Source organism: Dendrobium catenatum, unplaced genomic scaffold, assembly GCF_001605985.2.
Source record: "Dendrobium catenatum unplaced genomic scaffold, ASM160598v2 fragScaff_scaffold_334, whole genome shotgun sequence".
In the NCBI taxonomy this organism is placed as follows: domain Eukaryota; kingdom Viridiplantae; phylum Streptophyta; class Magnoliopsida; order Asparagales; family Orchidaceae; genus Dendrobium; species Dendrobium catenatum.
Genome location: NW_021318796.1, coordinates 2766473 through 2787011, shown reverse-complemented (window position 1 = coordinate 2787011; position 20539 = coordinate 2766473). Strand labels below are relative to the sequence as shown.

Genomic DNA, 20539 nt, shown 5'->3' with positions numbered 1-20539 from the left:
CTTGTGGCCGGATAAGCTTGGTTCATAAACTCATTCATGACTACAAGTTAAATCCAAACTGATACCCCTATATATATATATAATCGAATTCCAGTCTAACCTAAAAGCAATCCAACCCAAATCCAACCGTCTAGCAACTCTAACTTGGCATAATAACCTATTTTACTTTAAAATTATTTTTATTAGCTTGTTAATTATAAGTTTTAAGTTAATTAATAAAATAAAATAATTATATCAACAAATTAAAAAATTAAGAAAAAATATTAAACAGAATATTTTTTAGTAATAATTTTTATATTTTATAAAAACTTTCCCATCACCAACCCTACTTCAGTTGGGTATATTTATACTTTTCATACAATTATAATTTTTGTTTTCAAATATTAATGATGAGCATAAAATGAGCACTATGTGCTACTGAAAATAAGAGAAATGATTTAATAATATTACTTATAAATTGTGATAATTGTTATATTTTATATAGCCTGCAACTACTAAACTACGCCCATTTTAATACAAAAACAGTGAAAATTATAATAACTGAATTTGTTCATAATATTAAACTGCCCAAAATGAGTAAATATGAATAACCAATAAAAATTATATTCCATTTATCTAAAAAATAAATTCAATAATTTTGAGACAAAAATTCAATCAGAATATACTAAAATTATTATTTTTTTCCATTAAAAATTCAAATTTCTATTACATTCATTTAAAAAAATGGTAGTTAAAAAATGCATCTTACCAAATTTGATTCAATTTACACTGATCCAAAATTTCTTCATTTTGATTTCATTCATATTTGATCTCTATTTCCAATCAGGGGGCAATTAGCAGTTCTTAATCTATTATGATTTTGAGAGAAACTAATAAAGAAGTATTTCTATTAGGAAATATCCTCATCTCTTCAGTTCTCTAATCACAACAATCAGCTAAGAAATTACTTCATAAAACAATAAAAAAACCATCTCAAATGGAGCTAAGGCTTTGTTTGAGACGACTTTCTTATAGCTTAAAGCAATTTTTTAGTACAAAAAAATTTAATTTTTCTATTAAAAAACTAATTTAAGAAGCAATAAGAAAACCATCTCAAACTAAGCCTAACGATCCGTTTGGGACGGCTTTCTTACTGCTTCTTAAAGCAATTTTTTAATACAAAAATAAAGCAGTTAGAAAGCAATCTCAAACGCAGCCTAAAGTTTTATTTGGAACAGTTTTCTTACTGCTTCTTAACATAACTTTCTAGCAAAAAAAATTTTGAACTTGAAAATTTTGTACTAAAAAACTGCTTTAAAAAGTCGAAGGGAAGTTGCCCCAAACAAAGCCTAAATCTCACCTAAAAACATGAGGTGGCCTATAACAATGAAGATACTAACGGTTCGGTGCAGAGGAAATTTTTTTGAGGTAAAAGAAACAAATGAACTTGCCAATTTTTAACCACCCTCACAAGGTGGTTTTCGTTTTGCAATTTCCACAAAGATCAATCTTCCACGAAAGATCTGTAAAAAATCAAAAAATGTCAATCCAAGAAGCTCAAAAAAGTATTCGTGGATTCATTTCAGAAGGACGGATGAGTGAAATTTTTGAGTTAGAACATACAAAACCACTATCAAATTTATGGAGTATAAATTAAGGATAGGAAAATAAATAAATTTTCTTCCCAAAACCTTCTTACCCAAAGCCTTAAAAGGACTTCAACAAACTCTACACAAATAAATCAAGTTTAGGCATTTGCCTAAACTGGAGGACATCGATCACCTAGGTAAGCAAATCAGCAGGATTCTGCTCCATGCAAAACTTCTAGATTGAAACATTATTCTCTTCAAATTATCTCTATAAAAACGATATAGAACATCAATATGCTTGATCCTCTCATATAACATCTGATATATGACTAAGTGAAGAGCACTCTAGCTATCAAATAAAACAGCCCAACTCTCCAGGAGCAAAGCCAAATCCTCAACTAGCCATATGGTTTCTTTAGCAGTTTCAGACTGTCGCATACAATCTTTGGCATAGACACACTTAGAAAGACTAAAGACATACAAGTAAGATACCTCATGTTAACATCACTAGCATAATATATCACTGCCATACATCAAACCATACCTTATAGTGCATCTAAGATACTTTTATGTGTGTAATCTGATTGTATTGATCAATCGGATTGTTTTGTTGTCTCAAACCTCAACTTTGTCATGCTTGTTGGGGGGTGCGGGGCTAGATACGATGCCGCAGCGGATCAAGATAGAGGTTTAAGCGCCGCAACTCTCAAAACTGGCGTCGCATCACTGCGAGACTGGCTGAACGGTTTCTTCCTTGTTTTTCTGAAGGATTGCATCCCTTGGGGTTATTTACTTGGCTTTCTCTTGTTTTTCTCTATGTTAGACATTCTGAAGGATGCATGTGAGAAGACAAGCAAGGAGAGAGCGAGAGAGAAGAGAGATCTGTACTTGTTTCTTTCAATTTTCATAGTGGATTTTTTGATGTGGTGTGGCTCCGTGATTATTTTCCTTATTTTGAATTTTTCAACATTAAATCCTGGTATCTTTTATTTTTCTGTTGCTTTTTATTTTCATGTATGTTTCATCATTGTGATGTTTACTCCTCTTCATCCCCAATAGATACCTTAAATTCATTTCATTACTTATCAAAGATTCCAATGAAGACTATCAAACTATGCTAGCATAAGACACTCTCATCATGTACTTCTCCTTTTGTAATTGTGTAGAAATTTTGGTCACCTCAATTTACAAGATAAATTTTCTAACACTTTCTCAGCCATATATTTGTTGCCTTAAAACTATGGTTTAAAAAGGCATGTGAGGCATACGGCTCGAGGTGCAGCTCGGAGGCCTCTAGGCTTCTCATGGGTTCGGATAAAGCTTATGCTTTTTTTTCATTGAGGCGCAGTTTGTTGTTGTTGTTATTTTTAATTCGGTCAGGTGGTGCCTAATAGATTTAGGGGCTGCATCGTTTTAGGTTTAGGGTTGCTTAACCAGTCGTTCAAGAAATTCATTCGCCTCTTTTGGCAACCCTCAGCAAAAGTAACAATCTCTCACTTCCATGTAAATTGCTTCAGCTTAGCCTGCTTTAACTTTGCTTCTTCATGTCAGATCGAGTTCTTTGAAGCAAAGGTGACAATCTTTCTTCCCTTTTGACCCTATGTCGGCTTCAACTACTTCGTCAGAAGTAGAGTTTTGAAAGTTTCGTCACAACAGGAACTCGCAGCAAATGCATCTTTCAACCTTTCAAGTGTTGCTTTGGCTTCACCTGTGTCGTGTGAACTGTTAAGGCAAGAAGTTTTCTTCCCTTTCAACCTATTTCTTCTGCTTTGTGAGGAGTTGAGTTTTTAGTCTTGAACTATCAGATCAAGAGTACAAATATTATTTCAAACTTTGATTTTAATTTCATTTATGCATTTATCAATAGCACTTGCATGAGCCTAGCAATACTAAAATATAGCTTCTGATATGTTTTGATCTGAATTGTCACTATCCAAACAACCATGCATGGAATGTAAATGCCCGTTATGGCATTTCCTCCATCCATAACTCTATAAGAAGAAAGCCAATGCCTATATGGGGTCATGTGATATGAATATCCATAATCAAAGATCCAATCATCACTAGAAAAAAACAAAACAATCTATAGCTGTCAAAACTATATCAGATCCATCTTTTTGCTCATTTGTAGCAAATGCTGTTAGGAGCTAGATTTGTCTTTAAGATCATCTTTTTCTTAAGCTTTCCTTGTAATAAATTTTAGTCGCCTTCCGAGCATGCAGACTTCTTACATAGTGTTATAGAACTTTTTTTAAGGTTTTGATTTTGATCTCCCTCTTTCTTCATTTCTTTCTCCAAGTTTATACATTTCCTCATAGTACGCCCTCAACTCATTTGATTGAAGGGTAAACTTCACTTAGGTCATGAAAGTTGTATCATTTTCATGAAACAAAGTCATCATGATGTGATCATAAATAGATGGTAGATAGCATAAGAAGATCAAAGTAATATCTTCATTTTCAATCTTGGCATTTAGATTTGCTAAAAAAAAAAAGTAGTTGTAGCTATCCAAATGCTCTTGCAGTGATTGACCATCTTTGAGAAATGTAAATAATAGTTACTTCAAATAAAGATGATCCATACATAACTTCGTAGCGTAGAGATCGATTCCAACATTACCCATATCTCTTATGCTATTATCTAGTCTATCACATTTCAAATTATCTCATCTCCCATACTGAGAATTATTTAACTATGAACTTTCTGATCCATCTAACTATGAACTTTCTGATCCATCCTATGCTTTGCATTTGTGCCAGTTATGGAATCCTTAGCCTTTAGATTCTCCTCAAACACAGATGCTCTCATTTTCACTTTTTCAAGTTTTTAAATCACTATCCTCATTCAATTTCTCAAATTCATATTTTGCAGTGCTTGTGAAAGGCATTGATAACAACATCTGCAAGTTCAACTTGTCTGTTTTGATACCAATTTGCAACTAAGTAACCAAATTCTCTTTTAAAGAGTGCCTAACAGAGCAATAGATTATCTTAGGAAAAACAAAACTAGCACGACACACACAAATATGATATTAAAATAATAAAGCAAACAAAAATAAGAACAACAAGATTTATGTTGTTCGGTCAAAATTGACCAACATCCACGAGGTAAGCAAACACATACAAATCCACATTATCATATGTATAGGAAAGAACAAATTGAGGAAGAAACAAAACTGATCAAATTTATCTTCTTAGAATACAAACAATGAGTGGATAATATCTCATTAAGCTTTGAGCGTTATTTCTCAAAAAGAAACAAATAAAGAAGATAATAATCCCTCCCTAACCAAATATCCAAAACAAAAATGCGAGGAAATTGATACTCTTCCTCTCTTGGGTTTGGTAGTTAGTCGAAGCATCTAAACTCTCCTCTAGTAAATTCTTTCACAATTCAGTCATCAATGCCTCAAGCCCGGTTTTACAATTTTTGTGAAGGATCTCAGAAGTATGATATCGTGAGGTTTAGGATTTCTAATGCAATTGGATGCAATTTATTAAATCGCACAAAATATATTTGAAATTCGCAGTTCTAAATATCATTTCTTAAAATAACTCATTTTTTTTTTCTTTGGACCAAATCTTTCAAATAGAGACTTCTTATCCAAGCATCGCATGAGTGTTTGCAAGTGCGTTAGATTCTCAAAAATTAATGGGTAAAATCTGCCAAAAGATTTTGACAAAGATTTGAAATTAAATTAGATTGCCAAAGTGAACCACCTATTACCATATGGGATGAAATAAAATATACGTTACAATAAAAACATATACCAACATATTATAAGAGGATGCTATTTAAGCAATTGATGAACTTTAAAAAGGATACTCAAACTGTAATTAATATTTGAAAAGCTAAAAACTATGACACATATCATCTTAAAAGATACTTACCCTTCCATCCATTGCCTTCACTGCCTTTTGAGCTTCTAATTCAGTTGCATAATTCACAAAACCAAACCCTTTGGGCCTGTTGGTTCTTGGATCCCTAATAATCCTTGCTGGTATTTAATATCATATTAGACTTATAGAGAATAAAAAACATAAAATGAGCAAGATAAGAAACAGAAACTTTCAAAATAATAAAGCCCTTACTAGACCACGAGAACCATAAGAACAAAAACTCGAAGATAGAAAGGACGCAGCTTTCTCACGGGGAAATTTAAAAAACAAAACCAAAGCAGCTTAATGAGGCCTACCGCTCTTTATAGTTCCAAAAGCCGAAAATGCATCACTGAGCTCCTTATCAGTGGTGTAATATGACAACCCTACAAACAAGAAAGCCAATCATTTTCACTTTCAGTGAGTGTAGAATCACCGACGGCAAGAGCTTCATATAATTTACTTACTAAGACGCCAGGTATCGCATTCGTATTGAAAGATAAATAAAAGCTTGTTAAAAACATTGCCTTGAAAAGAACTTCACACAGCCGGGGATTTCTCCCAAAAGAACCGAAATCATTTCATCAAATATAAAAAAAATGGTAACCTTAGATGAAATCATACTGCTAATGAATATCTCGGAGCTGAAATCTCGCTTCCGGAAAATCAACCTCGCTGGGTACAGACTCGCAATCCTCGCCAACATCTCAAAACCCTAGAATGAGAAACTCATCAAGGCCAAACAACAGGATAAGCTAAAAACCGCACTTGGACTCTTTACCTGTTCAACACTCGAGATTGTGAGATGATTCACAGACCGAAAAGGATGGTTTCAGATCATCTCTAATGAACTGCTATGCATTTATGGTTTTTAGGTGGTTCTTAGTAGAAATTATTAGTTTGGCATATCCTATGTATGATTTATACAAAAGAGTTTATAAGGAAGATTTATACATATCATAAATATAAGTAAATTTTTTTAGGCAGTTAGGCTAATTAAGACGGATTCACACATATATGGCATACACAAGACTTGATCCTAAGACCTCTTAGCTGATAGTCTAAGCTCCCAATGACGCCGGAGCTGAGCTGATTTATCCGATTAAACTTCAGTCTAGTATTATTTCTTTTGGTAGCGTATATGGCTACATAGAATTAGCGCGCTCTTGTTTTGACTGTAGCTTATTATGGGTTACATTTGTCTATAAATAAGAGCCTTTACTTGTAATAGAGTTTAGATTTTGAAATATGAATATGATGTGAGTTTAGTCTCATGTGTTTCCTGTATCCTAAGAGTGATTCTTAGTTGGTGGATCTTTCCTCCAAGAAGTTCTTGGAGCGGTGTCCGGCGACCGTCACCGGATTATCGACGTGGATTCGTCAAGCCCCCTACCTGGCCAGTGTCATTTGGTATCAGAGCCAGCAAGGTGCTGGCGTGCCGACATGGCAGATTAGTTTCTGATTCAGGAGAAAAAAATCAATTTCTTGACGAGTCCTCTGTTTTCTGTATCCTGAGAATATCTCAGGTGGTGAAAATAAGAACCTGGCGGAAAAGTCCTCAAGGCGATCCAACAATCGCCAAGCATTCAAGAAGTGTGGTGGCTGCAGTTCTTCATCCACATGATAGTTCTTGTTCTTCCGGAGACCGTTCTTGCCTTTCCCCTGTTCCAGAACGGTGCCATTTATTGCCTTTCAATTGCAAAGATCAACAAGGAGAGTATTTCTTATTTTGTTGGAGGTTCGTCCAAGGTGAAACAAAAATAAAATTGGTATTTCACTTCAATTGGTATCACGTCCAAGGTGAAGCTTCCCATTTGAATCCCTACTGGAGATTGTTCTTCATCCATGAAGAAAGAAACCTCAAGGGAAACCATAAGAAGACATCAAGAACAGCGGCTTCTGCCTCCTAAATTGGTCCGATTGCTGTCCTGTTTTTCACGACCTCCAGAGGTCTGAAAGTCTCCAAACAGCCGGATCCTTCATCCACCGCAACTAGCCTTTTCTTGCTGCATTACGTGCCTTCCAGCCAGCCAGCAAGAACCACGAAATAGTGCATTGGAAGGAGTCCGAGTGGTGATTGTTTCTTTGAAAATATGTCACCTCATCGAAATGATCAACGACCACTTCAAGAAACAGAAATCGAAGATCTCCTACAAGAAATCGCCCGACTCAAACTAAGGTTGTCAAGGATTGAACGAAGATCCTTGCAAACCGACGACGACGACGAGAGCATTTTAGATGATCAAATCTCATCCACCCCACCCTCGATCGAGTTCAGCTTCGAAGAAATTGAAGATCCATTGCTGAAATCGCTGTCTTTGCCTTTCTTTGATGAACCAGTATATGACGTGTATGATGACGACATATTTGGTGGAGTTCTTGATCTTCGTCAACCCATATATGATGATGACGCAAGCGAGTTAGATGCCTCTCTGGAGCCTCAAGTGACACTCCAGCATTTGGACATTCCTCAGGTGCTTCAAGATGAGTATGGAGGATGGTTGAGCCCAAAAATCATTGTTGATTTCAAAGAACTAGCTGATGTATACTTTAAAGAATTTGGTGATAAGGTTTCCTATTGGACCACCATGAATGAGCCCAACATTAACTCCTCCTCCTTTGATTATGATGTATTTCCTCCTCGTCGATGTCGCATCCTTATGTAGTTGAGTTGTACAGAAAAAAATATCCTAATTGGTTTAGCCAACCAAATCCGCCTCCTTATGGTGGCCAACCAGACATTTTCTTATGAGCCTGAAGTTCCTCCTACCCTGGTAGTATGACGCCGGAGCTGAGCTGATTTATCCGATTAAACTTCAGTCTAGTTTTATTTCTTTTGGCAGCGTATATGGCTACATAGAATTAGCGCTCTCTTGTTTTGACTGTCGCTTATTATGGGTTATATTTGTCTATAAATAAGAGCCTTTACTTGTAATAGAGATTAGATTTTGAAATATGAATATGATGTGAGTTTAGTCTCATGTGTTTCCTGTATCCTAAGAGTGATTCTTAGGTGGTGGATCTTTCCTCCAAGAAGTTCTTGGAGCGGTGTAGGGGGCTCGACGAATCCACGTCGACAATCCGGTGACGGTCGCCGGATAACTCCAAGAACTCCTTGGAAGAGAGGGATCACCATCTGAAATCCTTCAGGATACAGAAACCCAAAACAAGAGTAAAACTACTCAATTCTTATTCATCTCAAAATCTGCCTATTACAAGTGTTGGCTATGTATTTATAGCCAAAAGAAGCAACATACTAGGCTACACAAGCAAAAAAAAAAAAAGCATAACACCTATATAGCCATACAAAATATCATATGAAATTAAATGTCTCTGAAGTTCAACATGATCAACGGTTCAGCTCCGGCGTCATACTATCGGGGTAGGAGGAACTTCAGGTCCATAGGGAGATATCCGATTTGACACAAGGAGGCGGGTTTGGTTGACTAAATCTTTCTGGATATTTTTTCCTGTACAACTCAGCTGCACAAGGATGCGAACATCGATGAGGAGGAAATAAACCATAATCAAAGGAGACGAAGGAGTTAATGTTAGGCTCATTCATGGTGGTCCAATAGGAAACCTTATCATCAAATTCTGTAAAGCATACATTAGCTAGTTCTTTGAAATCATCAATGACTTTTGGGCTCAACCATCCTCCATACTCATCTTGAAGCACCTCCAGAGATGCATCCAACTTGCTCGCATCATCATCAGATATGTGTTGATCAAGATCAAGAAATCCTACGGATATGTCGTCATCGTACACGTCATACACGGGTTCATCAAAGATAGGCAAAGATGGCGATTTCGGCAACGGATCTTCAAATTCTTCGAAGTTGAACTCGATCGAGGGTGGGGTCGAAGAGATCTGATCATCTGCAATGCCCTCCTCGTCGTCGTCAGCTCGTAAGGATTTTGTTGGAATGAAGGATCTTGAATTCGTCATGGAAGAATAATTGTCCTGCGATTGGAAATCATCAAAGTCTTGGCCAAGGGTGCTCCAGTCTGTCCTTCGTTTAAGCCTTGACAACCGTCGTTTGAGTTGAATAATTTCTTGTTGAAGATCTTCAAGTTCTTCATCTTGACATGGTCCCTTCCATGTCCATTGGGAAGGCATCTTGTTATATTTTTCAAGAACCAATTCAAGACAGCAATAAAGAAAAGAATAGCATCTTTCACGTGATTCAGAACATTCAAAAACGATGTATATCTTTGCAACTCATCGTAAATTAAAGCAACATAACATAGCATTAGAACTTTTGCAATGAAATCTGGCTGTCCGAAGATGATTTCACCTTTCTTGGATGGATTTGAAAACCGGTGAAATCTTGGATGGATTTGAAAACCGGACAGCAACAAGAATTCAGTTTCTAATTGTTGTCTTGAAATCTACACACAAGAGTACAGAAACACACAAGGAACAAGACAAAGAAAAGGTTGTTGGTCAAAGCTGTGGAGACGCCACTCTGTTTGATGTCGGGATGAAGTAAAGCCTTCGTTTGAGCCTGCCACTGGCTTCTCACACGCGACCAAACAACGACACCTCAAACCTTCCGCCTCTTGCGCTTGGTGAACAAGTTATGTCTGATTCTTGTGCACACAGGGAAAAAAAAGAAAACCACCAGATGAATTAAAAGAACTAAACTATCACCGGCATCTTGCCGGCTCTGATACCAAATGACACCGGCCAGGTAGGGGGCTTGACGAATCCACGTCGACAATCCGGTGACGGTCGCCGGACACCGCTCCAAGAACTTCTTGGAGGAAAGATCCACCACCTAAGAATCACTCTTAGGATACAGGAAACACATGAGACTAAACTCACATCATATTCATATTTCAAAATCTAATCTCTATTACAAGTAAAGGCTCTTATTTATAGACAAATGTAACCCATAATAAGCTACAGTCAAAACAAGAGAGCGCTAATTCTATGTAGCCATATACGCTACCAAAAGAAATAAAACTAGACTGAAGTTTAATCGGATAAATCAGCTCAGCTCCGGCGTCATATTGACTGAAGGTTTAAAACTAAAATAGTAATCATGCTTACAATGATTTTGGTATGATTGTACACATGAGTTGGCTTTCCCAGGGAATTTTAATTGCAAGGGTTGAAAATTTTGAAAACTGGCAGGCGTCTTCAAGAGTTCTTGCAATTGGACCGCCGTTCCTTAAATTTCCAATTAGCAAATCCAGCCATCCTGCTAAACAATAACCAAGGATAAAGAAGTATTCAAGTGTTCAATAACAAGCTAATATGTTAATCAATAATCGAACCACAGAGAACGTAGTTTGGGAGGCTTTCTTGATTCAAGGTCTTAATTTTTACCCAATGCTTGCTAAGAATCACACCGCCTAGCTCTAATTGATGTTATCCTTTCTTCCAAGAGACTTCAACTCAAGTTAATCTGGCTGGTCTTTCCAGCCACCTGGAAAGAAACAAGAAGAACAAGTGTTGATGAATTGTTCCAAGAAGATAATAATTCTAATGAAAAATTATAATTGAAAAACAGAGAATCTAATTAGGGGATTTAGAGACCAAGAAAAAATGTTCTGGCTTCTTATAGAGTGCTAGAAACTTTTTCTCATATAAGTTCTTGCTCGTATGGTATTCCATGTGTATCCCATAACTTTAAATTACTGCTAGCTTTAGCAGATTATCCTCCCCACCCTTGTGTTAGATGGGCTTTTGAGGAGCCAGTTGAATCAAATCCATTTGGACCGTTTCTGGTCTATTCCAGGCGGGCGGGGGACAACATTTGGGGCCCAGCCCCCTTAATTGTGGTGTTATCGTTTTAGGGTTCCCCCTTAATTGTGGTGTTATCATTTTAATTGAGAAAGATTTGAGAGGGAAAATTCAAATTCTAGGGGCTGTTTAGGGATTTGTTATTTTCTTTTGCTTTAAGTATTTTTTTTTTCAAATGGTAGGATTATGTTGGATGTTTTGCAGAATTTGGTGTTTATGAGGTTTTAATATATATGCATTTATATTTAATATCTTTAATGATATAAATTATTAAAAAAGATTGAATATATTTAGAAATATGATTAATTAGTAAATAAAATATTTCATAAAACTAATAGATGTTTATTTGAATCAACTCAAAATTGTGTGTCTATATATATATTCCAGTAAAATTCTTTATCTTATAGGATTAGGCAAAGTTTCACATTATTCTTTTGCCCGTTCCAAAGTCCTCAGGATGAGATTTATTTTGATGTAGGTGAGGTTGGAACTTAAAATCTTAATAACTTTTAAGGCCCTTACCAACCTGGCTAGTTGATACCCCATTGGGCTTATACATGGTTAGGCTATCAGTCAAGCTGGTTATATATATATATATATATATATATCCCCTAAATTAGAATGTGAGAGCAAACTTTAAAGAGTTACGTTGGGCTTTTTTAATTATGGCACTTAGGAGATTGAACGGCAAAAAATAATACTTCGTTGAATGCGCTATTGATTCTTGATGGTGTGTGAAAATGGTTTAAAGATTAATTGCAGTTACTGTTGATATGCCTTTTTTTTGTGTCCCATGGTTTCGTTAATAGAAAAATCATTCCTAGTAGATATCAAAACTCCCCTTTAGTGGGGTTTCATGCTGTCTGGGCTTTTTAACCTTTCAGATTATGCATGCATGCACTTTTAGAGATTTATGAATTTTTTTCAAAGCTTCAGTAAAATGCGTTTCTGACATTCTGATAAACTTGTATCTATGTTAGATTATCAAGGAATGGAATTCTGAACTTCAAGAACGGACTGCCAAATTTCGGAAGCATGCTGCAGTAGTCTCTGAGTGGGACAAAAGGATCTTACGTAACCGTGATGTTCTTATCAGGCTTGAGGTTCTTCTTTTTGTTTCAATTTGGAGAATCAAAAGTTCTGAAGTATTTAATTTTAACAAATGCAGTTTATGAACGCCATCTGAATTTCTCTCGTTGCTTTATTAATTTTTTTGTTGTTGTTATAATTTTACTCTTACTGTTGTTATTGGTATTTTTTGTTATAATTGTTATTACCTCAATTTATTGCAAAATTGTAATTAGAAATAGGTAAAATGCCAGCAGCCGTACATTATGCACAGCTTCTGGTCCATAAGATAAGTACGTGAACAAATTTAGTACAGAATGAGCTGGTTTATCGCGAGTCTTTTGGAATTTGGTTGGCTTCTGATGTCTTGGACATTCTGGAGCTAAAGTCACTTATCACAATTTATTGTGCCTCGTGCATAAGCGCTTTTATTTGGAAACTCATATTCACACCAGTCATAAATAAGCAACTCTTTGTTCCGAGTACTGAATGTGAGAGAACAGGCTCACTTCGGGTCTGAGCGTTAAACGGTCCCCATTAAAATTGTGATGTGTGATACTTGGACCCATTTAAAATTGGGATAAGTATGATACTTGTGGTTTAGAAAGTGTCAAAGTTTTGTGAATTGGGTTTAATATAATGGAAAACAGATTGGTGAATCGCTGGCATCATAGAACCAAATTGAGGAATTGGGTGGTAGCAACACATTCTGAAATAGTGCGAGTCCGCATAAAATCATATAGTTTTGAATTAGCTGAAATAATATGAGATTGCTCGAACGATCATTAAAAAAGATCCATCAAATCATATTGTGGGTCACCTTAGTTATTTTACTTGCTGTTTTAGCATATGTTACATTATTTGAATTTAATTTTAATTTTGTTGTGTTTGAGAAATCAGACCCATAAAATGAAGGTTGTTCTTTTCATTAGGAATTGTCAAACCCATAGAGGAGCAATAAAGTGAGAAGAAAGATGGTAATATGGTATATACTTTTATATGTGAAATATCTGAAAAGTAGGGGTGTAAATACTTGACCCAACTCGAAACCTAACCCAAAAAAATCTCGGTTCGGGTCAACCCGTTTGCCAGACGGGTCGTGTTTGGGTTTCATTTTCTGATTCGTTTCTAAAATCGGGTCGGGTTTGGGTTGACTCGAGAATTCGAATGACCCGAAAACCTCGTCTGTAGTGGATCTCGTGCTTTCCCCCTCTTGCAGCGCTCCCACTGTGCTCGATCCATCGTTCGCGCCCGCCTGTAATGCTCCACACCACAGCAAGCCCACATGCACTCTCGTCTAGATTCCGCACGACGCGTAGGCCGCGCTCGACGCTCGCTCGCACCTCGCGCAGGCCATCTTTTACGTCCTTGCCCGCTTGCGCCTGAACTCGTCGTACTAACTATATTTTGATTCGTGGGTTGGGTGGAGTCAAATCGGTAATCTGGCGGGTCGGGTTTGGGTTTGAATTTTCGATCCGTTTACAAAATCGGGTTAGTCTGAGTCCACTCGTTTGAACCCTGGTCAATTCTAGATTCGACTCGACCTGACCTGAAAATCCATTTTGAAACACCGACTGAAAATTAAAGAAATTATGGGACCTAGCTCAATTGAAATAACTTCCTGTAATAGTAAAAATATTACAAGATGCAATGCTTCTTAGCAATTAGAGAAGGTATCAACATAAAAAGGCAAGCTTTTGTTTTTATTTTATTGCCCATACTTGCTAATACCAAATGGTGCAATATGATATTATGATGCAAGAATTTTTTTGGAGTTATAGATTAGAGCATGGTGTGCACTATTTTGTGAATAGTGCAAATCACACAAATTTTGGCATAACTTATTAATAATATTTTAAAATGGAAAATGTCTTAAAAAGCACATGCAATCAATGTCACATAAAATGAGCATAAGACTTTTTCTTAAACATGCTTAAGGTTTATGAATGTTAATGTGATAGGAAGTAGATGCAATTTCAGCAAAATCAGAGAATGACACAAGAATTTTAGGAAGAAGAACACACAATAACTTTTTTTTGGCAAGATATATGAAAAAATAACAATATATAGTTGGATCTTCAATTAGAGAGGAATATCCGCTCTCCAAATCCCTAGCCGATAGCTAGAGACCTCACGACCTAAGAAATTCTAATTTCAACAAATTCTAAACATAATCCTGAAATCATCCTATTGTTAGCCTTAAATAGGCTCTAGTAATTCCCTCTCAAATCAGCCCCTTAAATAATTTCTTCTCGTATTTAAATTCAAATTAGATCATTTAACATTATTACATTTCCAAAATTACAGGAATCATCTTCCATAATTTTTTTTATCTCCATCATTTATTTTTCTTCAAAAATCTCTCTCTTTTTTATTCACTTCATGTCTGTTCTTCACTAATGATTTTGCCAGCAGCGGCTTTAGTTCTTGGCAAGAACACGACATTGCCAGCATCGAATCTTCTCCAGATCCTTTTCTTCCACCATTTACAGGTTCTCTAATTCTTTCTATAAAAATATCAAATTGTGGAAAGATTTTTGCAAATTTCTCTGTAGTTTTTTGTTTGATTAATGAACAAGCTAATTGGCCTGAGAGTAACAGGCGAGAGAAGCTCATCAATGGCTGCTGATCAGCTTACGAAAAGGAACCAAAATGATGTGAGTAAATATTAGAAAATACTAATAATAATAATGTATTTATATTTAATTTGTAATTTTGTATGATTTTTAGGCCAATCAAAGGAGAGAAAGTTGGATGCTTGATGAAAGTGAGAACATAGAAATTACAGTCAAAAATGCTAAGAGGAAGAAGAAGACTCATCTTCATACTGAAGAGGAACTCCATTGCCTTTTGCCTTCCTTTGAATCCACTTCTTCAACAAGGATGGTAACCACTCATCCAACACTAAAAGTAATTAAGCTTTTTCTTATTTAAAAAATAATTTATATATGTCTTAAATTATTTTTTATTTCATGAATAATATTCAACTCATAAATAAAATTTTAGCTCGTTTACCAGACGAATTCAGTTGAACTTTAAATCTCAACAATCTTAAGTTTATTTCGGATAGCTTTCTCGCTGATTTGTTTTTCATGCTAATACTGTGATTTCGTTTGGCTACTGTTTTCTTGTTATTTTTTTATAGCATTTTCAAAAAAAAAAATAATGGAAAGCAGCTTTTTAAAAATAAGATTTTATTTGGAACAGCTTTTTCATTGTTTTCTAAAACGGCATTTTAATACAAAAAATTTTGATTTAAGAAAATTTTTAACTAAAATACTGCTTTAGAAAGCATTAAGAAAACTGTCACAAATGAACCCTAAAATAACTAAGTTCTTTCCACATAATAACTTTACAATCAACTTTTTTCCCTTAATATCACATTATAGTTTTTCATTATCATTAAATTTCAGACATCACTGGCTAATTAGGATACTAATTATCATCCTAAAAGTATAATTAAACAAATAGAAAATGATAAAAATTTGACTCTTATTTCAATTTATTATTATTACTACTATAATTATTCTTATATGCATTAAATCATTTGCTCCAATTAATTAATTTCAAAATTTTATTTTCCCATTTTTCACTTACATTTATTTGCATGTTAAACACTTCATTAGGTGAGAAAAGCGAGGAGGAAGACCCAAAATATTGGAGTTTATATAACTGTTCTACAGAAGCTTGTTTCTCCTTTTGGCAAGGTAAATTAATAATAATAATAATAAATTTATAAATTGTATGCATTTTTTTTATTTTTAATTACTACACTAATTAACTATATTTATTTTTTAAAATCTGTTACAGACTGATACTGCTTCAGTGCTTCATGAGGCTTCAGTTTACATTAAGGCTATGCATGAGCGGATTAAGGTATGCTTATTTGAATGATTAAGATTTAAGCATTTTTTAACTTCTTAATTAGTGGATCTAAACATCATTATGATGAAATTTTAACGCAGTTGCTGAGCAAAACACATCTGGAATCGATTCCTCATGATCTTGTTGATCAGGTAAACGCATGCGATCAAGTTTAGTAACTTCTATAGTAATTTAAGAAAATTAATTTTGATTATAAAAGTTTTGTTTGGAACAGCTTTTTTACTGTTTCTTAAAGCATCTTTTTACAAAAAAAGTGCTTTAAGAAGCACCAAACAAAGGCTTCGTTTGGGACGGTTTTACTAATGCTTCTTAAAACGCTTTCTAGTACAAAAGTTGAAATTTTTGTGCTCGAAAGCTTCTTTAAGAAGCAGTAATAATATAAAAGCCGTCCCAAATGAAGCCAAAGCCTAAGACTTTGCTTGGGACAGCTTTTTTACTGCTTCTTAAAGTAACGTTTTAATAAAAAAATTAAAATATTATAACTAAAAATTGCTTTAAGAAACAACAATAAGTAAATCATGATAAATTAATTGCTTGCAGGGTATGAACAATGGACGTGATCAGAGATCAGAAAGCTTGCGAGGAATGGGGCTTTGCTTGGTGCCAATCTCACCGTTGATCATAAGCATTGTGAATCATGAACCGTCGGATGATTGCATGAGTGAGAGAGTGCTATAGCCAACAGCTCATTTTCTATTTTTTTTAGGGGATAGAATCTGTATTTGAATTTGAATTATTATTCAGAGAACTAAATCAATACAATTGGGCGCCTTTCACTATCAGATAGTGGCGAAGAGATAAGAATTAGGGCTACTAATTTTGTTTATAGTGTGAGGGATGATATGGACTGAATCAGGGTTGATTTCTTCCTGCATACAAGAATGGCGTTGATTTTAGTTGTTTTGTTTTAAAAGAAAAAAACTTGGTGTATGAATTACACGCTAATGATTAAGGGACAAAAAATGATGTCAACATTTAGATTGAGATGTAAATAATGATGTGTTGATAAAGGCTTCGTTTGAGACGATTTTCTTATTGTTTTGTAAAGCTATTTTTTAGTAAAAAATCTCTTGAAAATAGTAAAAGAAATTGTGGTCTAAAGCTATCTCAAACGAAGTCAGAGACATGAAATATGAATGTTGAATGTGATTGTTTTTAAAAATATGAAGCAATAACGTATATTTAACATTGATGTTTATGTAGAGTTTGCATAATCTGCACGAATTTTGAGATAATATTTGTTTTGAAATTTTTTAGAATTAAATTAAGTATCATCTCTAAATTTGGCATGTTTATAGTTAAATCGAGTGATTCGACGAGAAGAATCTAATGAGCCCATGATCCTTTATTCCAACGTAATTAAGGCACTTAACTGGTGAGGAAGTGTTGAAAGAAGAAGAAAGCTCCATTGCATTTTGTAGCACTAGTTTTCGAGAACCGCCACCTAACTTCGTCACCACTAAAGACCACCGCCAACAATCATCTCCATCATGTCCGAATTCTTATCAAGATTTAACGCCATTATTAGATTTCATTGTCCGCTTTTGAAAACCATACTTTTGTAATTTAGAGAAATCAGACAATTTGTTCTCAATTAATACTCTTCTTTTTCAACTGTGAGGTATTAAAGATTCTTGTATTTCCTACTATATAGTGGATTTTTCAATTGTGCCAAGGCAAATAATTTTTTTTCTTTTTGGATTTTCTACAAAAAAAATTCTAATCTCTTATAAATTTTATCTATGCATGTTAATTTTTTATCAAAAGCTTAGACTTATATCTTTTAATCTATCAACTCAATTTTTTTAATACGAAACAGTTTGACACCATCTATATAGATAACATTCTCACTATACTACAATTATTTTCTCAATAGCTAACAATCAATCCCACAATCAATGTCACCAAAAGATAAATGGTGAAAGCACCCTAGTCCTTAAGACATAAGCCCGCGGATGGTTCTACTCACTTTCGGGCAGAACAATTCATATCTTTGTTGATTAATTTAGCCATGCTTTTTGTAAAATAATTCATCACCATTCGAGGAATCATCAAAAACTCCACCCATCTTTCCTGGATCTGTCAAAATGAGGGAGAAACGCCAAAAAGAGTACTTTAAAAAAATTATTCTAAAGTAAGTCAAATTTTTGGAGTAGATATGAAATTACAAAGAGGTGTTTTCCTTGGAAATCTACACCCTAGACCTTTCTATTCTTAACCGATGCAAGAGATTATTCGTTCTTACGACAATCACATTCATCAAGTAGAAGCTCAAATAACTGCAAACGAGGTTATCAATGCTCATTGAAAATAATTAAAACAATCATCCACCAAACATAAAACTTCATACGAAATTGATCAACCACTCCAACGAAGAAAGGAGGAGCAATCAAAAAATCATATATAATAAATTTAGCTAAGGTCACCTAATTGCTCCCTTTTAAATAAATCCAAGACTAATATGTTGATGGAAATTCAAAATATTGAACACCTCAAGTAGCTAGTCAAAAGCACTACTAAGGAATCCAATGGTGGAGACCAATCTCAATATTATAATTTCCACCATTCAAAACGATATCAAATATAATTTTATTTTTAGTTGAAATAGGAGATTGAACGTCTAATTTGCCACAAGCCTTTACGTCATTATTTACAAAAACAACTTGTGAGTCGCCAATCTCAAAATAGAAGAGATCAAAACCTTGGATGATTACATGAGTGAAGAGTGCAATGATCAATCGCATAGAACGAAGAATCAGAGGCATTAGAACGAAGAATCAGAATTTTTTTCTTCTCAGAACGGAGAAAATAGAGGTGTAGCAAAATGTATTTTGAAAAAGTCAGGTAAACAAACAGTAAAATAATAATTTTTTCACCGACCAATCAAAGGAGGCCTAAATTGATAATGTAAAACCCTCTAGGTTTTATTTATTTATTTATTTATTTTTAGGGGATAGAATTTGAATTGAATTATTATTCAGAAAACTAAAGCAATACAGTTGGGCACTTTTCACTATCAGATAACGGTGACAAGATAAGCATTTTGGCTACTAATTTTGTTTATAGTGTGAAGGTTGATTTATTTGTTTTATTTCAAATGAAAAAAACTTGGTAAACATTTAGATTCATAATGTATTGATATAGACATCAAATATTAATATTGATGATGATTGTTGTTAAAAAATATAAAGCAATAAGACATATGGGCCTATATAACTATTGTATAGTAATTCATAAATTAAATAAATATAAAATAAATGCACTCTAATTTATATAATTATAAATATTATTCTTATGCAAAGAATAAATAAACATTATAAAAAAGATAAATGTAAGAAAAAAATTAAGTATTAAATGTATATTTTAATTGTCTTTCAAAATTAAAGTAATAATAATTAGGGGTGTCAAAAATGGGTCGTGTCAAACCCAACAGTGACCCATTGCTGTTCGATACGACCTGAACCCGACCCGTTTTTGCAAACGGGTAAGATTTTACAAGCTGGACTCGACCCGGCAAAAAATCGGGTTAACCCAACCGGACACAAATAACCTGGGGTTGGCAAAATTTGTTATCAAACGCGTGGGTTGGTACTATTTTCGGTAAAAAAGTGTCAATTAGGATTTTTTTGATAAAAAACTGGTTATTTTGGGTTTTCGGGTCAATTAAACCCGACTCGGTTTTTGAAACAGGTCGATTTGTTGAACCCGTATCCGACCCATTTTACTTCTAGATTGATGCTAACCTGGAATCTTTGGGTCTGATACAGATTGAATTTTTGGGTCGTGTCAAATATTGACTATGGAGTATGGACCAAATGTTTTACTCATTAACTTTTCAATATCATTGTTATTTTATTTTAGTCATGACAAGTATATTAGCTTAATTATGAACAAGTCTTCCCAAATTTATCCACACTGATTAGGATGGCCAATTTTAGTTTTTGTCTAAATTTGACTCGCTCGTAGATCTTTGTGTAAGATTCTTGATTGAAGTTTAATAATAATGGTTCTTTGCATTAACTCGCATAATGACATAAACATTTTCAATATCATCTTGATATTATATATCATGAAAAATAAATAAATAATAAGTAATAAAATCACTAAAAAGTTACATGAGACAAACAAATTAAAAACTTATAAATAATTCTCAATCAATTGAAGTAAAGATGATGATTTTTTTTTTTGCAAATAAAGATAAAAAAATCTAGGGAATATGGAATTAATCATCAAATTGTCATTATAGTTAAATTATCATATGTGATAACTAATTATAGTTGAAATATTCAGTATTTATTATTATTATTATATATAATACTTATTGTTTTTATCATTTTATTATTATTTTCCAAAGAAAATTTCATTAAACAAGGGAAACAATACAACAA

At 34.2% G+C, this 20539-nt stretch overlaps 2 protein-coding genes across 3 annotated transcripts; one reads left to right on the top strand and one right to left on the bottom strand.

Moving 5' to 3' along the window:
- Positions 1-1258: 1258 nt before the first annotated feature.
- LOC110099917 (small RNA-binding protein 11, chloroplastic) lies at positions 1259-6367 on the bottom strand. The gene is made up of 5 exons (XM_020827235.2): positions 6228-6367; positions 6071-6161; positions 5764-5832; positions 5459-5565; positions 1259-1502 (listed from the first exon to the last, which is right to left on the bottom strand). Exons 2-5 carry the CDS (start codon positions 6150-6152, stop codon positions 1437-1439), a joined length of 324 nt encoding a protein of 107 aa, XP_020682894.1. The 5' UTR covers positions 6153-6161; positions 6228-6367; the 3' UTR covers positions 1259-1436.
- Positions 6368-14583: 8216 nt separating this feature from the next.
- Positions 14584-16933, top strand: LOC110099928 (transcription factor bHLH112). 2 transcript variants are annotated; one of them, XM_028693666.1, is made up of 7 exons: positions 14584-14758; positions 14868-14923; positions 14997-15176; positions 15893-15973; positions 16077-16142; positions 16232-16282; positions 16692-16933. In XM_028693666.1, exons 2-7 carry the CDS (start codon positions 14885-14887, stop codon positions 16827-16829), a joined length of 555 nt encoding a protein of 184 aa, XP_028549499.1. In that variant the 5' UTR covers positions 14584-14758; positions 14868-14884; the 3' UTR covers positions 16830-16933. The 2 variants fall into 2 exon arrangements, with proteins under 2 accessions (XP_028549499.1, XP_028549498.1); XM_028693665.1 differs by having other exon boundaries at positions 14584-14923.
- The last annotated feature ends 3606 nt before the right edge of the window (positions 16934-20539 follow it).